This window comes from Phoenix dactylifera, chromosome 3 (genome assembly GCF_009389715.1).
Source record: "Phoenix dactylifera cultivar Barhee BC4 chromosome 3, palm_55x_up_171113_PBpolish2nd_filt_p, whole genome shotgun sequence".
In the NCBI taxonomy this organism is placed as follows: Eukaryota; Viridiplantae; Streptophyta; class Magnoliopsida; order Arecales; family Arecaceae; genus Phoenix; species Phoenix dactylifera.
In genome coordinates, this window is record NC_052394.1 from 9,474,273 (window position 1) to 9,493,214 (window position 18,942).

The 18,942-nt window shown below is 35.9% G+C and overlaps 1 protein-coding gene across 6 annotated transcripts; it reads left to right on the forward strand.

Moving 5' to 3' along the window:
* Nucleotides 1-5,261: 5,261 nt before the first annotated feature.
* Nucleotides 5,262-13,943, forward strand: LOC103715308 (beta-glucosidase 22-like). Of its 6 annotated transcripts, none has more exons than XR_005510988.1 (13): nucleotides 5,262-5,471; nucleotides 5,613-5,676; nucleotides 6,655-6,713; nucleotides 9,990-10,065; nucleotides 10,151-10,222; nucleotides 10,909-10,996; nucleotides 11,082-11,337; nucleotides 12,291-12,406; nucleotides 12,479-12,699; nucleotides 12,781-12,809; nucleotides 12,878-13,009; nucleotides 13,205-13,298; nucleotides 13,399-13,889. XR_005510988.1 is itself a non-coding variant. In XM_039124563.1 (13 exons), exons 1-13 carry the CDS (start codon nucleotides 5,328-5,330, stop codon nucleotides 13,625-13,627), a joined length of 1,563 nt encoding a protein of 520 aa, XP_038980491.1. In that variant the 5' UTR covers nucleotides 5,263-5,327; the 3' UTR covers nucleotides 13,628-13,943. The 6 variants fall into 6 exon arrangements, 4 of the variants coding, with proteins under 4 accessions (XP_038980491.1, XP_038980492.1, XP_038980493.1 ...); XR_005510989.1 differs by having other exon boundaries at nucleotides 5,263-5,471; nucleotides 12,890-13,009; XM_039124563.1 differs by having other exon boundaries at nucleotides 5,263-5,471; nucleotides 12,878-12,992; nucleotides 13,399-13,943.
* Nucleotides 13,944-18,942: the final 4,999 nt, after the last annotated feature.

The window sequence follows — 18,942 nt, forward strand, 5'->3', positions numbered from 1 at the left end:
TGTCTAGCCTCCATGATGGATGTGCTTCTTGGCAAACTATGTCTCTTCAACCAAATGATACTTTATATAATATATCTATGAACCATGTAATTTATGTTGATTTGGAGAAATAGTGCGATCTGATGACTAGTGTAATTTATGTAATTTATGTAATTTATGTTGATTCATGTAATTTATGTAAGAATGCAGACAAGCCTGGAGGAAATATTGATCTAAAGAAAGGTGCTGCTGAGGTAATCTGCGCCCTAAATAATGCCGATACGCCTTTTGTTTAGCTTATTTACCTTAATGGAGTGCTGTCCATCAGCTACTATGTGCTCATGGGCCATTTGGTTCAGGTGTGCTCATGACATAATTTTGTTACTGTGTAATGCCTCCATATCTTTCCTTGTTGATAATGTTGTGCTTTTGCTGCCGGTGTTAAGCATATAAAAGCTTATAAAACAGAAATGCAAAGTCATCTCCAAAGATCACATAATGTGATATCTTTTGCTATTTCTACATTGTTTTGCTTATCTGCCTTTGTCATAACCTTCTTTTCATTTTTACAATTGTTTCTGTTCAGTTGGCGACATCATTAGTTGGTTAATTGAAAATTTCAAGAATGATAAAGCTACTGAGTCATCAACAAAAAGTAATAAAACCAATGAGAGAAAAAAAAGCTTTAGAAAAAGAGTGCAGAGAAGGAAGCAGAATGCAGCATTACTATTCTTAATATACATGTCGGTGTTATTTGCAAGGCATGGAAGCATCCATCTGCTGACAGGTAGTTCTGTTTCTTTCAAGGCATCTACCTTAAATTTTTAGAAGAACTTCATAGCTTTTAGTCCATTCTATAGTTTATTGGTTGAGGAGATAGACCTGGGAGAAGGCAACTTGCGCCAGGTAGTTGGTTGTCTTGCAAAGTTTTATAGCCCAGATGAACTGCTAGGCTTGGAAAGCCACGTTTGATAATAAACTCTTGAGACTGAAATCACAAATCATTTTCCTTCAGTGCTATCTATATTTACTTGTGAGACAAAATCTTCCCATTTTTAAAAGAAAAATCATCACAACTTGGGTGATGATGCATGTTTTTGTGTATGAATTGGCATGGATTTGAACTTTTTACCCATATGCCAGACTACCTACTTAAAGAACTGGTTGATTTCTTGTATTTATTGGTAATTCCAAGTTAACTCCAACACAGTTTCCATTCTATCCCTTGTGCTGGTATTTTGCAGAATTGACTGGGTATGGTAATCGAAGATATTCCTCTGTTCTGAAAGCAGCTAGAAGATGGTTCCACTGATCCACTTGTTTCTAGAAATCTTTTTGGTCTGGATGAAAATACAGCATGCCCACCTGTCTGGAGGACTGCAAGAAGAACTGCCATGCAACGAGACAGAGAAAGCAAACCTACCAGAAGTTCGCAACCCATATTTTTGATGTTTAACGACGCTTTATTGCGTCGCTCAAGTAGCCTAAACCCACGCTTTTAAGCGTCGGCATAGTCCAATTCATGTAATACGGTGGGAAGCGTGGGTTGAAGTACGCCGACGCTTTTAAGCGTCGGGTTTGTATAAAATGAACGACGCTTAAAAGTGTCGGCATAGTCCAATACAAATACGGTGGGAAGCGTCGGTTGAAGTACGCCGACGTTTTTAAGCGTCGGATTTGTATAAAATAAACGACGCTTAAAAGCGTCGGCATAGAGCGACGATGCTTTTTTGACGCGTCGGGTTAAATCCGACCCACGCCCACCTGCTCGACGTCTGACCCACGCTTTGCGATGCGTGGGCTGGAAATTCGCCGACGCTTAAAAGCGTCGGGAGAGACCAAAAAAAGCGCCGGAAGATATTCTTCCTTTTGTAGTGATAGAATTATACTAATAAAAAATAATATTGATGATATAGAATTATGTTAATAAAAAAATAATATAAACTGATATAGATAGTCATGTAACCTCTAAAATTATATTAATAATGGAAAATTTTAGTAGCATTTAGGAGGCTATTTATCCTACTCGATCGTGGCCTTCCCTAAGGTATCTTGTTCTATTCTTTTTGTTCTTTAATAAATTGTATAGGCTAAAGCACTCCGCTTTCTGAGATACCAATGTTATCACGCATCACGTCACTTGTCAGCTTCCATGAGCTCGCTTGACTTGAGGGCACATCCGCTGTCCGTCTTATATTATTTTTACTACATTTCTAAAGGAAGGATTGTTTTGTGATCGAGCCAGGTATAGCCGACACATCCTTGTCTCTATCTAGGAGATGCTTTGCTTCTTATTTTTCAGACGTTACCTCTTCTCGATTGTTCTCCTTGGACTCTCCTTGCTTGCTTGGAACCCGTATTTGAGCCGCTATCGCTGGTGGTTGGCCTTGCAACCCTCTTGCATGCATCTAGGATAGATTTTTACATTGTATAATTGCCTACCATTTTATTTTTTATTGAAGTTTTTATTAGAGGGAGCAGCGAGTACTGTTTCATACTCCTTTCCTCCCCCGCCATTTCCCTGAGTATATATTAATTTATAGCAGTCTTAACTTCTTATGCACGCATGGATCATTTTGCTGCGCTTCTTGAACTCATTCTGAATCTTTTTCTTCCTTTTTAGCAGTCATCGATCCCCATGCAAACTTCTAGACTGTGTATATATACTTTGTCCTGGGGAGAAAGAACCCGCATCCACATTTCTTGCAGATTAACATAGAGACGTCTTATTATCAGGCAACAATTCAAGGGCGATCACAAGGCTCAAAAGGTGCAGTTAGATCCAACAGGCAACATCAGAGTTCGAACAAGAGAAAATATAGTGGCAACCCTCCATTTGGCGTGAACCAGGTGCATTTCGAGGAAAAGCAACAACGTAATTATTTGGAAAAATTAAGTTCACAAGCCATCTTTTATAGTTTGATTTATTTAACAACTAAAAAAATAATTTTATTTTTCTATTCTATTATATTTGGTACAACCTCAAAAATCATATATAATCGTGAACAGAATTCATAAAAAAATTAATATAAGCTGATATAAAAAAATGCTAATAAAAAAAATAATATTCGTCAATATAAGTTGTTATGTAATTTTTAAAATTATGCTGATAAAAAAATAATGTAGACCGATATATAATCATACTAATAAAAAAATAATACTAACAATATAGAATTATGTTAATAAAGAATAATGTGGACTAATATAGATTATTATATGATTATTAAAATTATGCTAATTAATAGTGAAAAACTCATGTAGCAGTAAGGGGGCTGTTAATTATCCTACTCGCGTCCGAGGAGTTAATGCCAATATCATCATGCATCACGTCACTTAGATACCAATATCATCATGCATCACGTCACTTAGATACCAATATCATCATGCATCACGTCACTTGTCAGCTTCCATGAGCTCGCTTGACTTAAGTGCACATCCGCTCACCTTCTTATGTTATTTTTATTACATTTTTAAAGACAGGATTGTTTTCTTTTTTTGAACTTTGCGATCTAGCCAAGTATACCCGACGCATCCTGTCTCTAGGAGATGCTTTGCTTTTTATTTTTCATACGTTGCCTCTTCTCGATTGTTCTCCCTAGACCCCACCTCGCTTGGAACCCGCATTTGAGCCGCTATCGCCGGTGGTTGGCGGACAACTTTTAATTTTAATGGCATTCGATGGCCTAAATGAGTTCATCAAAATAATTTTAGATTATTAATAATTTTTATTTCAAAATAATTTTATTTTTGATGATCAAAGATCATCATGTTTGGCATGCAATATTCTAGTGACTAAAGATATCCGAATATCCATAAATACGTTTGGTATTGCATACGAATCCAAGATTATTGAGCATATATAAAATACATTAATTATTATTATAAATTATTTTTTATTTATACTTATATTATTTTATTTTTAAAATTAATATTTATTTTGATTAGAAAATAAGATAAAATAAAAGTAATATATTAAATAATTTCATAATACAAATATAAAGTGCAATAATATTTTTGTATTATAATTTAAAATTATGATTGAATAATATGATTGATAATATATTATAATATAGTATATATCAAAATCATAAATATGTATATCAATATAATATAATTTATGTAATATTGATATAAAATATTAGATATATTGATATACTAATTTTTTTTAGATCCAAGAGTTTTTTTTGTCTTCAAATTTCAATCCAAGATCACTGTCTTGGGATGATTCTGGATACTCGATCTCAGGGATAGGTTTTCAATCATTGGGTTAGGTGGTGATTTGAGAAGTAAGGGGTGTTTTAAGATCAATGCCACATAGGATCAATCACTGCAATGCAACCACATATGGTGATCCTGGATACTCGATCTCTTCTACCCACATCATCGTTGATTTTAGGATGATCGCTCCATACCAAATACCCTCTTAAGGTAGATTTATCAAAAGGCATAAAGACGGTGGTGGTCCACATTATTTGTTGTTTTTGTAGCTAATTCTATGGTATCTCACCATCGTGGCTCCCCCATAGCAGATGTCGGATTCATGCCAATAGCATCTATCTCAGCATCCTTCAATTGTAATTTTAGTTGGATCAGGAGCACCGATGAGCTAGTGGACCAGTCCAACTATAAACCGACATGCACAAAACACGTGTATATCGCTCCATTTTTCGTGTTATCTCTTTTTGTCTGTTTGTGTTGGTTCATGGTTGGACCAATCTATCGTTCAGTTAGCAAACCTAATGCAATCCGAAGGCCGGGCTCTACCGCCGTCTTTTTCATTCTAATAAAACAAATATTATATTATATCATTCGGTCAAAAATAAAAGCAGAGCAATTATTAACACTTACAAAGTTACAAAGTTGGCTGCCATAAAAATAATATATAAAAAAAAAACAAAATTGGCTACCAACTCCCATAAGAGCAGCTCTCTAATTGACGGACGCTTCATGACCTGTGGTGGTTATGAGCAATGTTATGGTAACTACGGGAAATAACACTCCAAAAAGTCTCTCTCAACCTAATTAATCTTTTACCATCCACTTTGCTTCATTACGTGACATAATTCCCAAGGCCAATATAGAAGGAGCACCGGGAATACAACGCATCTTACTAGTGTTTTTGTTCGTGTTAGAAGGAAAAAAAAAAACACAATCGCGTGGGGCCCGATCATACGTTCTTGTCGCTGGGGGGGGGGGGGGGGGGGTTTCGTTGTCGGCAACCGCATGGCCCTACTGAATCGGCATCTCACGCCGCCCATGAATTCCATATACAAGAGCGAGTTCTATAGCCTTTTCTCGCCCAGCTCTTCTGCGCATCAACTGAAGGGGGGCACGACAGAAGAAAAAGGATGAGGAGGGGGAGCACCGTTCCTTTGTTGCTCCTCCTACTGTTTGCATCTCTGGAGGTGGATTCGAGCCGAACTGCACCACGATATAGCAGGGATGACTTCTCACCGGACTTTGTCTTTGGGGCTGGAACCTCAGCTTACCAGGTAATTAAGTTTTCTCTCGATTTAAGCTCCTCAAAGAGAGAGAGAGAGAGAGAGAGAGAGAGAGAGAGAGAGAGAGAGAGAGAGGGAATAATGAGCAAGATTGAGACAAGTAATATACTGGTTCTTCGTTCTAAACTGTAGGTGGAGGGAGCAGCAGCTGAGGATGGAAGGAGTCCTTGCATCTGGGATACGTTTACTCATGAAGGTGAGTCCATTTCTTTCAGCTTGGATTGGGTGCATGCATGGGAGGGGCATGGTTTTATGCCATCAGATTAATTTGTTGTTAGCCGGAGAAAAGGACAGAAAGATCGGTGCAATCGGTTTTCACGTTAGGTGTACATCATAGAATTTTTTAGATTTAAGATTTGCTGGGGCCGATCAGGTTCGCAAACAACAATTTATCGGCAAAGGGTTTCTCTCTCTCTCTCTCTCTCTCTCTCTCTCCTGCTAAAACAATGGGTTTGGGCATGAAAAATACATCTAATAATTTTTTTGATTAGGTATTTCAGAATTATACCCAAAGTCTTGCTCCATAGGATTTGGGATTTGTCCCAAATCCAAACCAATTATATGCTTAGATACAAATATATGCATATATGTACTTGCACATGTAAAAATACACGTACACGTACATACATGTATATTTATCTATAACTTTTCTTGTCGGTCATAAAAGAAAAAAAAAATCAAGTAAAGAATAGTAAAACTTTTTTTTTTTTTTTAGAATGGAGGAAGTAAGATACTTCTCCCATATTATATTAATTATTCGGTTAAAAGTATATTAAGTGTTATAGAATCGGAAAGAATAGTAAAAATCTTAACCCATCTTATTCCACCAACTTTATGCTCATCTCATTTGCCAATATTTTTACTTAATGTTTATACTTTTAAACTCTTCTGATTGCATGAATGCTCGACACAACTATCATTTTTTCTATATCAATATGTGGTGTTTGAAATAGAATACTTTGAAAAATGATTCAAAAATATGGCAAAACAATTTGTTAAATACTCGATCTCTATCCTAATGCAATATGATATTGGACTATTTTTGACTATAATATTAAAATTAGATTTAAGATTTTAATTAGATGTGGATCTGAATTACAAATATATATATATATATATATACACACATCCATAAAAGGGTTGACTATCGATAACGAGTTCACGACCATGACAGGAAAGATGCCAGACAAGAGCACCGGTGACGTGGCTTCTGATGGGTACCACAAATACAAGGTATGTCACGTCCTATCTAAAGGCCGTCCATGCATTGATTCCACCATGCTGCTCGAGCGGTATTTTATTTATAAATTTTCATTTCTTTCTCTCGAAGTCCCCTGAGCATGTCGTCATAGTCCACCCTGAGCGTGCGAGAGTTGAAGAACTTATTTGGCAGAATTTTTTTTAAATATTTTTTTAAAAATATTGTTAAAAATATAATATTTAGAAAAATAGTTTTGGCATATTTAGTTGATCGGAAAAAAATGACAAATTATAGAATGGCTTATGTTTGATTGGATATATGTTTTACCAAAAAAGTTATATAAAATATCTATTATATTCTTAATAAAGGAAAAATTTTTACCGATAGATTTTGATGGCTTAAGAGTCCTACTAAAAGAAAAAGATTCCAATTTTCAATCAGTCCGGAAGTAATATTTTTTCCGTTGACCTTACTTTTTTTCTTTTTTTTGCAAACCAAACAAATCCAAAGATCAAGAAGTTTTCTTTAAAAGAAAAAAAATATGTTCAAACTTAACATGGAGGACTTGTTTGATTCGTGGAAAAAAAATGGAAAAAAAATGGTCAACGGAAAAACAAAAAAGTGTAACAAAAAGTAGCATTTTCATGGAAATAAGGTCACCATATTTTATGAAGAAAAAAAATTCATGGAGGACATAAGAAAGCTACTTTCCCACCAGTTGAAAATTGGAGCTCTTTTTTTCTAAAAGTACCCTTAAGTTATCAAAATCTATAGGTAAGATTTTTTCTTTGTTAAGAGTATAATAGGTATTTTATATAACTTTTTTAAAAAAAGTAGAGGCTGAACCAAACATAAGTCACTCTGTAATATATTACTTTCTCATGATTAATCAAATTAATATACCAAAACTATTTTCCATTATATTCCTAGAAATCATCTTCTCAGTAAAAATATTACAGCAAGGAAAAATTCTTTCCGTGAATCGAACAACTCCATAAGAGTAAACTGAGCTCGAGCCTAGCTCAAACTTAACCCAATATATATTCTTGTTGCGCTTAATCGTGAATTACCAAACCACTGCGAGCTATCAAGCCAAGCCAAGCCAAGAGTTCGGCTTATGTGGAGCTTCAGCCTGCGTATGTTTAAATGTCTATCATAAAAAAATAGCATGATTCTTTTGCAGGCCAATACAAGAAGAAAGGTTTGGAACATTTACATTTTTTATGAGAAAATTTAGACAGGTATTAGATGCAGCCTGAACTTGAATTAATAAGGTCCCTTTCTTCTTATCCTTCTTTCTTGACTTTCACTTCCCCATTGTACTGCACATGCGTCAATGGTCCTTGTGAAAATACAAGACATAAATAACCAAGTAAGACGTTTTTGTGTATTGATGAACGGAAAAGAGCTCTATCTTCATGATAGCAAAATTTTGATGAAGACTCTTCAAATCCTATTATAGTTAAAATTATATACACATCAAACTTTTCCTCTTTGTTGCACCTATTTTTTCTGGTTATAGATTATAACTCTATTTGAATATATGGAGTCCTTTTTTTTTTTTTTTGATGAAAAGGGAGGGAGACCCATCCTATATTTCATTAAGAGGTAATTAAGGAGTACAAGAAGAGAAGAGCACAAAAGCTGGAAAATTTTTTTACTTCCATCTAAGATAAGACTCTGAGATTCAAAACTTAAAATTCAAAATACCTCCCATACAAACCATATACCTCATTCAAATTTTAAAACTTAAAAATTCAAATTTTGACTGCAGTCTACTTCGCTGCTGGTTGACTCACCAAAGATTAGTGCATAGATAAGCACGCAGATTAAGGCCTTGTTTGGAGGAGCTGTTAGTAGTAGAGCTTTTGGAAGTAGAGCTGTTAGAAGTAGAGCTGTTTGAAGCAGAGTGTTTATAAAAAGCTGTTTGCTGTTTGATAGCTACATTTCTAAAGTGCTGTGGCACTTTAACATGTGTTTGGTAAATAAACTGAGAAAGTACTTCTGTGTGACAAAATGATCATAAAGGACATTACCAGTATTATATAACAGAGCATAATAAAATAAAATATATATTAATATATAAATATATGATATAGTATAATATTAATATAATGTAATATAATATTATCATAATATAGTACTATAACATTATGTATTATAGAATAATAATTTAATATAATATTAAATTATTTAAATAACATATCAATGCATAATGATATAATGTAATATAATATTATATTTATAGTATAATACAATAATAAATATATAAAATATTATAATTATTAGTGTAAATTTATTTTTCATCCTTCTAATGACCATTTATCACTCTAACAAATAGAGAGAAAGGAAGAAGAAGATTGAGAGGAAAAGGGAGAAAGGAAGAGACGGGATAAGGATTTTGAGGAAAAAAAGTGTGATTTAAATGGAGGTATTTTGGTCAAAAAAATAGCTTCCCGACAAAGCTGAAAACAGCATTTCGGAAAGCTCCAAATTAGAGCTTCTCCCCAAAAGTTATTTTCAGCTTCCCGCAAAAGCTGAAACAGCTTTCCGAAAATTTTACCTTGAAAAAGTTTTTTGGCCCTTCAAAAGCTCCCCAAACAGGGCCTAAGCCGCTGAAAAGCATTAAGAAAGAGCACAACTAGGACATTGACGTCCGTAAAGCAATCTACTAATTGAGCTCTCGTAAAGAGAGAAGGGAGAGGGGAAGGAAGGGAAGTTGAAACTAATGGGAGGCATTCACATTGAAGAGAGAAAAAAGAGGAGAAAAAGGAATGAGAGAATGGGTAGATTTGGAGGGCCAGTTGAGAGATAGGTGTAGAAATCTTATCAGCAACGGTATCAAAAAAAAATAAGGGAAGAGGGAGGAAGATAGGAAGAGAACAAGAGGAGAGCGCAAGAGAGAGAGAGAGAGAGAGAGAGAGAGAGAGAGAGGGAGGACTGGAGGGAGAGAGAGAGAGGGGGAGGCAGAGGGGTCCAACGGCCGGCCAACTACCAAAGAGGATGTACGGTTGCGGACACCTTCACTAGGAGAGCTCGGAGAAATTTGTTGTTTGGTCGAAGAGTAAAATATATGGAGTAATTTATGGTCCATGCCTCGATAGTATTATTTGCATCTTGTAATGGTGAACTGTGGGTCTCATCTTCTAAATGCATAGTAACTTAGATTTTGTGATCACATTTTTTCAAGGAAAAAACAAAACAGTCTGAAGAATTGAGATGTAAAGTCATGCATCAAAGTTTTGCAGCAAAGATGTGAATCTATGATTGTTTGTGACACTTTCCTAACGTCCAATGTAATCTTTCAGGAAGATGTCAAGCTTATGACAGATACAGGACTGGAGGCCTACAAATTCTCCATCTCTTGGTCAAGACTTCTCCCAAGTATCACAAACAAACCAATGCTTCTGATTACGGGTGTGCACCATAAAAAATGTTCCTTACTTGTGTGCTGTCTCTTATTTTGTAGATGGGAGAGGAGCTGTCAATCCAAAAGGCCTTGAGTTTTATAACAATCTCATCAACGAGCTGGTAAAACATGGTCAGCTCAGTTTGTTCTAATTTGCTCTTATCCTTAGTTTATTGATAAACGAAATTCAAAATTACGAAGTCACAAAATTCTAAAGCCATGCATCCTTTGTTGTGTGCGTGATACCATAAGAAGGCACAAGAGATCAACAATGGGAAATACATATCAATTAAGTTATCAAAAGCTCTAAAGATTGCTCAGCCTCTCCATAAACGACAGTTTCAGTAACTTTCTGATAAATTAGCCACACTATACAACATACCTCTCTCACCTTTCAAATTAGTCAAATTTATAGGGAAGACTAACCATACCAAGCAGGTGTCACTCTATGGATCAAGATGATGCCGGCCCTTTAAAATGGTGCTCAATTTCCACTAAGATAACATCAGTCAGGAGTGGTTCTTCCTGAAAATCAGATGGATGACAGTTAAATAAATGTACTATCAAAAAATCCAGCATAAAGTTGGACAAGAAATAGAACATCATCATCACATAAATAATGCCTGATATTTCAACATCACGTAAAGACTATCTCACTATATGCATATTTATGGGAGGATGAGAACTGAAACCAGGTGTCAGTTCTTTAAGTGTAAATATCGTACCATAGATACCGGAGATGTCAAACCTGTGCTCCTAAGATGAACTGCATTTGATTATATCTTCTTCTCAGTTCTGTTTTCTTCTGAATGATATAGGAATTCAGCCACATGCTTCACTCTATCATCTAGATCTTCCCCAAGTACTTGAAGATGAGTACCGAGGATGGCTGAGTCCTAAGATTGTGTAATCCTTTTTCTATTTGATGTTCTAAACTTTCCTACCAAAATGCAAGTGATCTAATGTCCTAACCCCTTCAAATTAATAACAGAGATGATTTCACAGCATACGCGGATGTGTGTTTTAGGGAATTTGGTGACAGAGTTTCCCACTGGACCACCATTATAGAACCCAACATCATGGCGATTGCTGCCTATGACAGCGGAGCATTCCCACCCAATCGGTGTTCTTATCCATTTGGCATCAATTGTATAGCAGGCAATTCCAGTGTAGAGCCATACATCGTGGCTCACCATGCCCTACTGGCACATGCATCAGCTGTCACACTGTATCGGACTAAATATCAAGTAAGTCATTTTGTTCAAATCATTTTCTTAAATTAAGTATCAATTCTAGTGACTTCCATAAGGGGCCAGGCTTCTATCAACATACATCTATCTTTCAGAATGGAAAAGCAGAAGTGTTTGAGTGAATGCTTTATAATTGTGAGGACACGCTTCCAAATTTATGCAGTTGCAAAGGTGTTGAACCCTCCAAGAAAACATGCTAAATACGTATATTATAGAACCATAGACAGACTCTATCTGTACAGTTCATATACATGATTGTAATAGGGGTGAATTATCTGCGTGTGGCGAAAACAGGTGTCACATTTTTTAAATAAAGAATCTACTATAATGAATGTTCAAAAGATATTAGTGACTAAAAATTTAAAACAGGATGGCTCTCATCTCTTCATTGATTATCCAAAGAATGTTTTGTTCAGGTCATAATCTCTCCAGGAAAATGCTCTACTCTAATGATACCGAATTTGGTACAGCATCGAAAACGCCACAAGCAAGTCATTGAAATGTTGTATCATAACAAAAATTGAAGACATCTACTTGTTTAACACCTTGAAGCGCAAGGCTAAATATGACCATTAACCTATAACTTTTATTCTGCCTATAACTATGACTAACGAGCTTTAAGAGGCTACTAATTTGGTTAACTTTTAGTTTTCATTCCTTGCCATTCAAACCCACTGCACAAGACATCCTTATACCGAGCTTCTATGAATTTTGTTCTCACAGCTTCTGAGTGAGGTTTCCTCCTCCTTTCTATCCTAGTTCAAAGTCAATATTTATGAAGAATTTTCAGTTCATGCATACAGCACTATGTAGTTTTACTCAGTTCTTCTTGACAACACTATCATTTTATTTGAACAATATCCACATAATAGTCTATCAAATTTCATTAAAACTGCATGCTTTAGATCAAGAAAGAAGGGAGGCAATGCTGCTGACATCCTTAAATTCAGGTTATGCAAAATGGCTGGATAGGCTTGAATGTGTATACTTTCTGGGCTTATGCATTTACAAACTCCACAGCAGATGTTCAAGCAGCCCAAAGATCATTAGACTTCATGATAGGCTGGTAAGGGAATAGCATGTATAGTACCCACACTGATATGGATATAAGCAGCTGACCTCCTAGCATCCACTTCAGGATCATAAATCCCCTAGTATTTGGAGACTACCCTGAGGTCATGAAGAAAAACGCCGGTTCAAGGCTACCATCCTTCAACAAATACCAGTCCAAACAAGTGAAGGGTTCATTCGACTTTGTTGGTCTGAATCACTATTTTTCGGCATATGTCAGTGATAACTCCAATGGTTCCAGGACAGATCTTCGAGACTACAATGCAGATATCTTTGCAAAATTCACAGGTTTGGTTTCCTTGCATTGGTAATAGGCTGATGGAGACTATGTGGACTGTACTCTAACCAATGGCTGATATCTCATTGCAGTATCAAAGAATATAACACCCACTGATCAGGTAAAAGTGCAAATGATTCCTTTATTGAATGCTGGTTACTAGTTCACTGCTTCTTGTGGCTGACTCAGGTGTTAAATCAGCTTATCCCAGTTCCTGCACCAGCAGATCCACAAGGGCTGGAATATATGTTGGAGTATCTTAAAGAAGCCTATGGAAATCCTCCCATTTATATCCAAGAAAATGGTCAGTCTGCTTCCAAGGTCACGAGGCACCTCCTAAAATCTTCAACTTTTCAAAAATCAAACAGTTGTTAAAATATGTCCTGGAAAACCTTTTTTTGAAGTTTTTATACCCTCATAAACCATACTTTTTGAATGTGTCAACCACCCTAAGTGTCTGAGGTGATGCTTGAATGTCTGATGTCTATGTCTGCAACAATGCATTTTTGCCATCAGGTTATGGAGTAGGAATATTTAACGACACAATCCATGACACTGCCAGGATAGATTTCTTGAGTGGCTTCATTGGAAGCACTCTAGATGCTGTCAGGTAACGCTGCTGTCTTGATGATATACACTACAAGCCACCAAAACAAAGAGTAGGAAAAATTAGGCTGTAAACCTTTTAAACACCTTGTTCATTTCTGCAGGAATGGATCAGATGTGAGAGGATACTTTGTGTGGTCATTTTTAGATGTATTTGAGCTCTTGGCTGGGTATAGATCACGCTTTGGGCTCTACTTTGTGGATTTTGATGATGTGAAGCGTGAAAGGGTTCCAAAGCTCTCTGCCTTTTGGTACTCCAACTTCCTCAAGAAGAAGCAAGATATGAACATAGAAAGGACTGGTCTAAATGCCACATCTCATGCTCAGCAATGAGACTGCTTCAGATTATCCCTTTTGGCCTACAATGGAGAGGAGAGCGAGAAGACAATGCACACGGCTACCTTCTGCCAAATCAGATTATGTGTGATGTGCACTCCCTAAATGGCTCAGTAATTCAAAGTTATGAGATTAGTAAGTTATAATCAGCAGGGAAAGTTACAATCTAGTTGCATGTAAATGTTCAGTAAGCTATTTCAGTTTCCATGCAGTGGCATTTGAGCTATCAATGCACTTCTTCCCTTCTATTTTCACACCAGTTATTCTTGTGACAGGACAACATATCTTTTCCTGACGCCTAGAATCATTTTCAGTCATTTGTCTGCTAAAAATTTTGACAGAGACTTGGGGAAGCCTTGCAGAAGAAAACTTTAAAAAAAAAAAGAAGAATTGGTGGGTTATATCCAATAAGTATAGCATCTATCGGATATGGAAAAGAAACCCCAACCATAAGTATAATATTTTGATTTCCTACACTAATAATTGGAACCCAACCTCATAGGTTTGAGATGCTGAAACTATAGAGGATTGATGCTTGGATCAAGGAATGGTTCTCACACTAGTGTTTATCTCATAATTCAAAGAAGAAACAGATTTTTTTTGTTTTCCTTCTCCACCAATAATGCAAATGTAAACATATATTCTATTCCATCCGAACATAACACATCAGCACACAATTCCCACAAGCACTTTACATGGCCAAGTCATATTTCATAGTGCCACTCTGTGGAATCTCTTGGCTCATTTGATGTCAAGATTTTGGCTGTTGTCGCCAAGAGTGGAAGCTTATACTGATCTACACTCTAATATAGATTAAAAAAAAATTAAAAGAAAAACTTTACATAGGACAAATGATAACAAAGTAATGAAAAACATGTCAAAAGTCAGATCAGATAAAAGGGGATATACTAATAAAAAATGTCCTTTTTTGTTTAGTTTACTCATCCTTAGTTTTAAATATAATTTTGTCATGCAAGTAGGTCTCTAAAATAATAATCATAACAAAGTGCATACAGTATTTGACATATCTGTCTTGTACCATGCCCAACAATATTCTTCCGCATGCCTTTCTTTTGGCATTATGCTAAATTTAACCCAAACAGTCAAAACTTTTGTTCTACCCCAAGCACAGCATTTTAAAAATATAAGAGCCCTTTTAAGAAGTTAAGATGCCATCAACTTATATACAAATCTCAATTTAATTATGTTTCTGATTCTATTCAAGCGCCAATATTTTTTCAAGCTCAAATCCATAATTCCAGCTACAGAAACAGCTTGCTACAAGCCCGGTATTGTCCAAAATACTGCAAAGAAATCTGACAAATTAATGACAAATTATAGAAATCTCAAAGTTTTTGGTTGTACAGCTTATGTACACTAAAGTGAAGGAAAGCTTGAGCCTAGATCTCTAAAGTGTGTGTTCTTAGGCTACCCAGAAGGTGTTAAAGGGTCCAGATTATGGGTGAAAGATGCTCGTGGGGTTAAGATCATTATTAATAGAGATGCAATCTTTAATGAAAATGAAATGCTTTGTTTGAGGACTAACAATGCAGGTAATGAGGCTGAAAGTACAGAGAGGAGTATATCCTCACCAGACAAGGAGTATTTTGAGTTTGAAGTGGAGTTTCCATCCTAAATTGACTATGAGCACCATGTATCTCAACCTGGTGTTACTGAAGATCCACCCAATAACCAAGGAACCACAGAATTTAGTTCAGCTGGAGCACAGGATCAGGTGGAGTTGAGAGCAGATGGATCAAGATCAGTCTTGAACTACCAATTATCTAGAGATAGAACTAAGAGGGCTATAAAACCACCTGTTAGGTATGGTTTTGCAGATTTGATCTCTTATGCCCTTATGACTGCCTTAGAGATTGAAGAACAAGAGCCAACTTCTTACAAGGATGCTGTTGAAAGTAAAGAGTCCAAGAAATGGATTGTAGCTATGATTGATGAGTTGGAATCTCTGAATAAGAATCAGACATAGATTTTGATTAAGAAACCAGAAAACTAAAAAATTGTGGGTTGTAAGTGGGTGTATAAGAAGAAGGAAGGTGCAACAGCTACTGAGCCAATGAGATTTAAAGCCAGGCTTGTTGCCAAGGGCTATACACAAAAGGAAGGGGTTGACTATAATGAGATATTCTCTCCTGTAGTCAAGCATACCTCAATCAGAATTTTAATGGCTTTGGTTGTGCAGTATGACTTGGAGTTGGAGCAGCTTGATGTCAAAATAGCTTTCTTACATGGAGATCTTGAAGAAAAGATATACATGTGACAGCCAGAAGGTTTCAAGGAACCAGGCAAAGAGGATTTAGTGCGCCTACTTAAAAAGTCCTTATATGGACTGAAGTAGTCCCCTAGACAATGGTATAAGAAATTCGATGGCTTTGTCATTAAGATTGGTTTCAAGAGATGCAATTATGTTGGGTGTTTCTATTTCAAAAGACTTGAAAGTGGCAACTTGATATGTTTACTAATCTATGTAGATGACATGTTGCTAGCTTGCAAAGAGAACCCTGAGATTCAAAAGCTAAAGGGTCTGCTGAGTTCAAAATTTGACATCAAGGACCTTGGGGCTGCAAGACGAATTTTAGGTATGGAGATCAAGAGAAAAAGAGATAAGAAGGAGCTATTTTTGTCTCAAAAGAGTTATCTAGAGAAGGTTTTGAAACGATTCTCTATGCAAGAGTCTAAACCTGTTGGTGTGCCCTTAGCAGGTCACTTCAGATTTTTTGTGACTCAATGTCTTGAAACTAATGAAGAGAAGGAACAAATGGTTAAAGTCCCCTATGCTAATGCTATTAGTTCAATGATATATGCTATGGTGTGCTCGAGGCCTGACATTGTTTATTCTGTCAGTGTACTTAGCAGGTATATGAAAAATCCAGGTCATGAGCATTGGAGAGGGGTGAAATGGTTACTGAGATACCTTAAAGGTACGGTGAATGTGGGATTGAGGTTTGGTGGAGCTAATAGTGTGGAAGGTATTCTATGGTACATTGACTTAGATTATGCTGGGGATGTGGACAAGAGAAGATCTTCTACTGGATATATTTTTACCATCTGTGGAGGATCTGTGAGCTGGAAATCATAGTTGCAATCTATTGTGGCTTTGTTTACAACAGAAGTAGAAAATATTATTGCTACAAAAGCTGTGAAAAAGGTTTTATGGTTACAGAGTTTGGTTAGGGAACTTGGGGTGATAAGTTCTTCTGCAATACTATATACAGATAGTCAGAGTGCTCTTCAACTCTGCAAGAATCCAGTATATCATGAAAGAACCAAGCATGTAGATATGAGACACCATTTCATCAGAGACATTGTGAGCAGCGGATTGATCAGTTTGAAAAAGGTATCTACAGAGGATAATTCTGTAGATATGGCAACTAAGGTTGTTTCGTTGGCCAAGTTTAAACATTACTTAGATCTGGTCCAGATTGAAGTCGGTTGATAAAGATGAATAAGGACATGGAAGCAACTACAATAGAAAATCACTTGTTTGTAAACCAAGGTGGAGGTTTATGAGTTGTGGTTTACAAACAAAGTTAGTTGTAACCGTTTTTTCAGTTAGTTAGTTTATAACTCTTTTCTAATTAGTTACTGACTTGGCACCTAAAGTTGTTAGTTAGTTATTCTATTATTTGCTTCAGAAAAAAGATAGTGAGAACATTGGGTGTACTGGAATTTGTGAAGTGAGCTCTTGAGAGGTTTTGCTTTGGTGCTAAGTCTAGAGAGTGAAATCTTGTATCGTGAGGCTGTGAGAATAACTTTCTCCTTGAGGGTGTAATCTTGTTTTGTATGGTAATTGCTTAGTGGCTGAGTCCCGTGGATGTAGGGTTCTTTATGAACTTGAACCACGTAAAATCGTGCTCTTGCCTGGTTTGATAACTTGATTCTATTTCTGTTTTATTAAGTCTGTGTATTTAGATCAGTCTATAATCTTGAAGGTTGATTCGGTTTGATCCCAACAGGTATTTAGGGCAAGCTCTAGAGATCGATCAGTTGCAAAGCTAGGCTTTCATCCTTATTATCATTATGTATGAAATTGAGAAGGAAAAGATTATCAAACTTCTGAGGAAATCTTAGGGTTAGCTTGCTCTAACAGTGAGATGGCATGCTCGGAGAATGCAATCAAAGTGTTTTTATCAATTGCAAATTTTAACCCTAGCTTAGTTATGGTAGCTGTTCCCTAATCTCTAAACCTCTAGCACAACTTCTGCCCACCTAAGAGTGTTAGCAGTTAATCCAAGAGGATCATCATATCCGACTAGCCATAGGGTTTAAGAGCAAGATTCGCCACATAGGAAAGCCAAGTCGTGCATTAAATTTCTGAAAGTCCTAACTTGCCCATATGATGTCCGATTTAGTGATATTTTTTATGAAATTGAGTAACTTTTTGAGATGCACAATATGATGTCTATCCATGAAGGATTTAGTGCACCAAGCAATCAAAGGAAAATTTTCATCATTTATGCCTCAAAACAAGCCAATCAAAATAAAAATTTTCTTTTTTAGGAAAGACTTCGGCTGTACATATTCCTCAATGTAAGAAAAATTAGCAAGTCAACTAAAAATAAAAGTTAATGTAAAAGTTGAGATTCCCAACTTGTAAGATTTTAGATTTTTTATGACTATTTACACTACACATATTTTTTTTGGAAAAAAATATGTAACATCTTTGAACTAAGGGCGATGATTGGGGATTCGTGGATTGAGCCACTAAATAGTATTTTCAGCCCAATCATTCAAATACATCCTAAAAGAGAATTCCAACCTAGAATTTATAAGGATGGACATCTTTAGTACAAATAAAGGTATCATAATTTAGTTTTATCATCACTAACGAAAGAGAATGGATCATGGACCCTACTTTTACTAGTTTTTCTATTTTCTAATATTATTTTAAGAGATTAGAGCTGAATGGGTTTAAAGATTTTTTTTCTTCTTTAGGATTAGATCGACAATTTTGATCTTCTTCTCAAGAAATCAGATAGTTTACTGTAATGGGGCTATAGGCCCATCTTGTTTATTCTTGCTGTTCTCTTCTTTCCATTCTAGTTTTTCGAAAAAAAAATACTTGAGAGTTTACACAATATATGCATATTGATGCATTATGATATCAACCTACTGAGAAGCCTAAATAAACTTGTTTGATAGGGTTACGTAGGAGGACATGAATAGAAGTTGGACGGCAACAATGTGTTGTATATTGATATATTAATTTTTTTTATTAAGTTATTTTTTTTTGAATCAGCTTAAAATTATTAAATTAAAAATAATTTTAGAAGTCAAAATAATTTAAAATTATT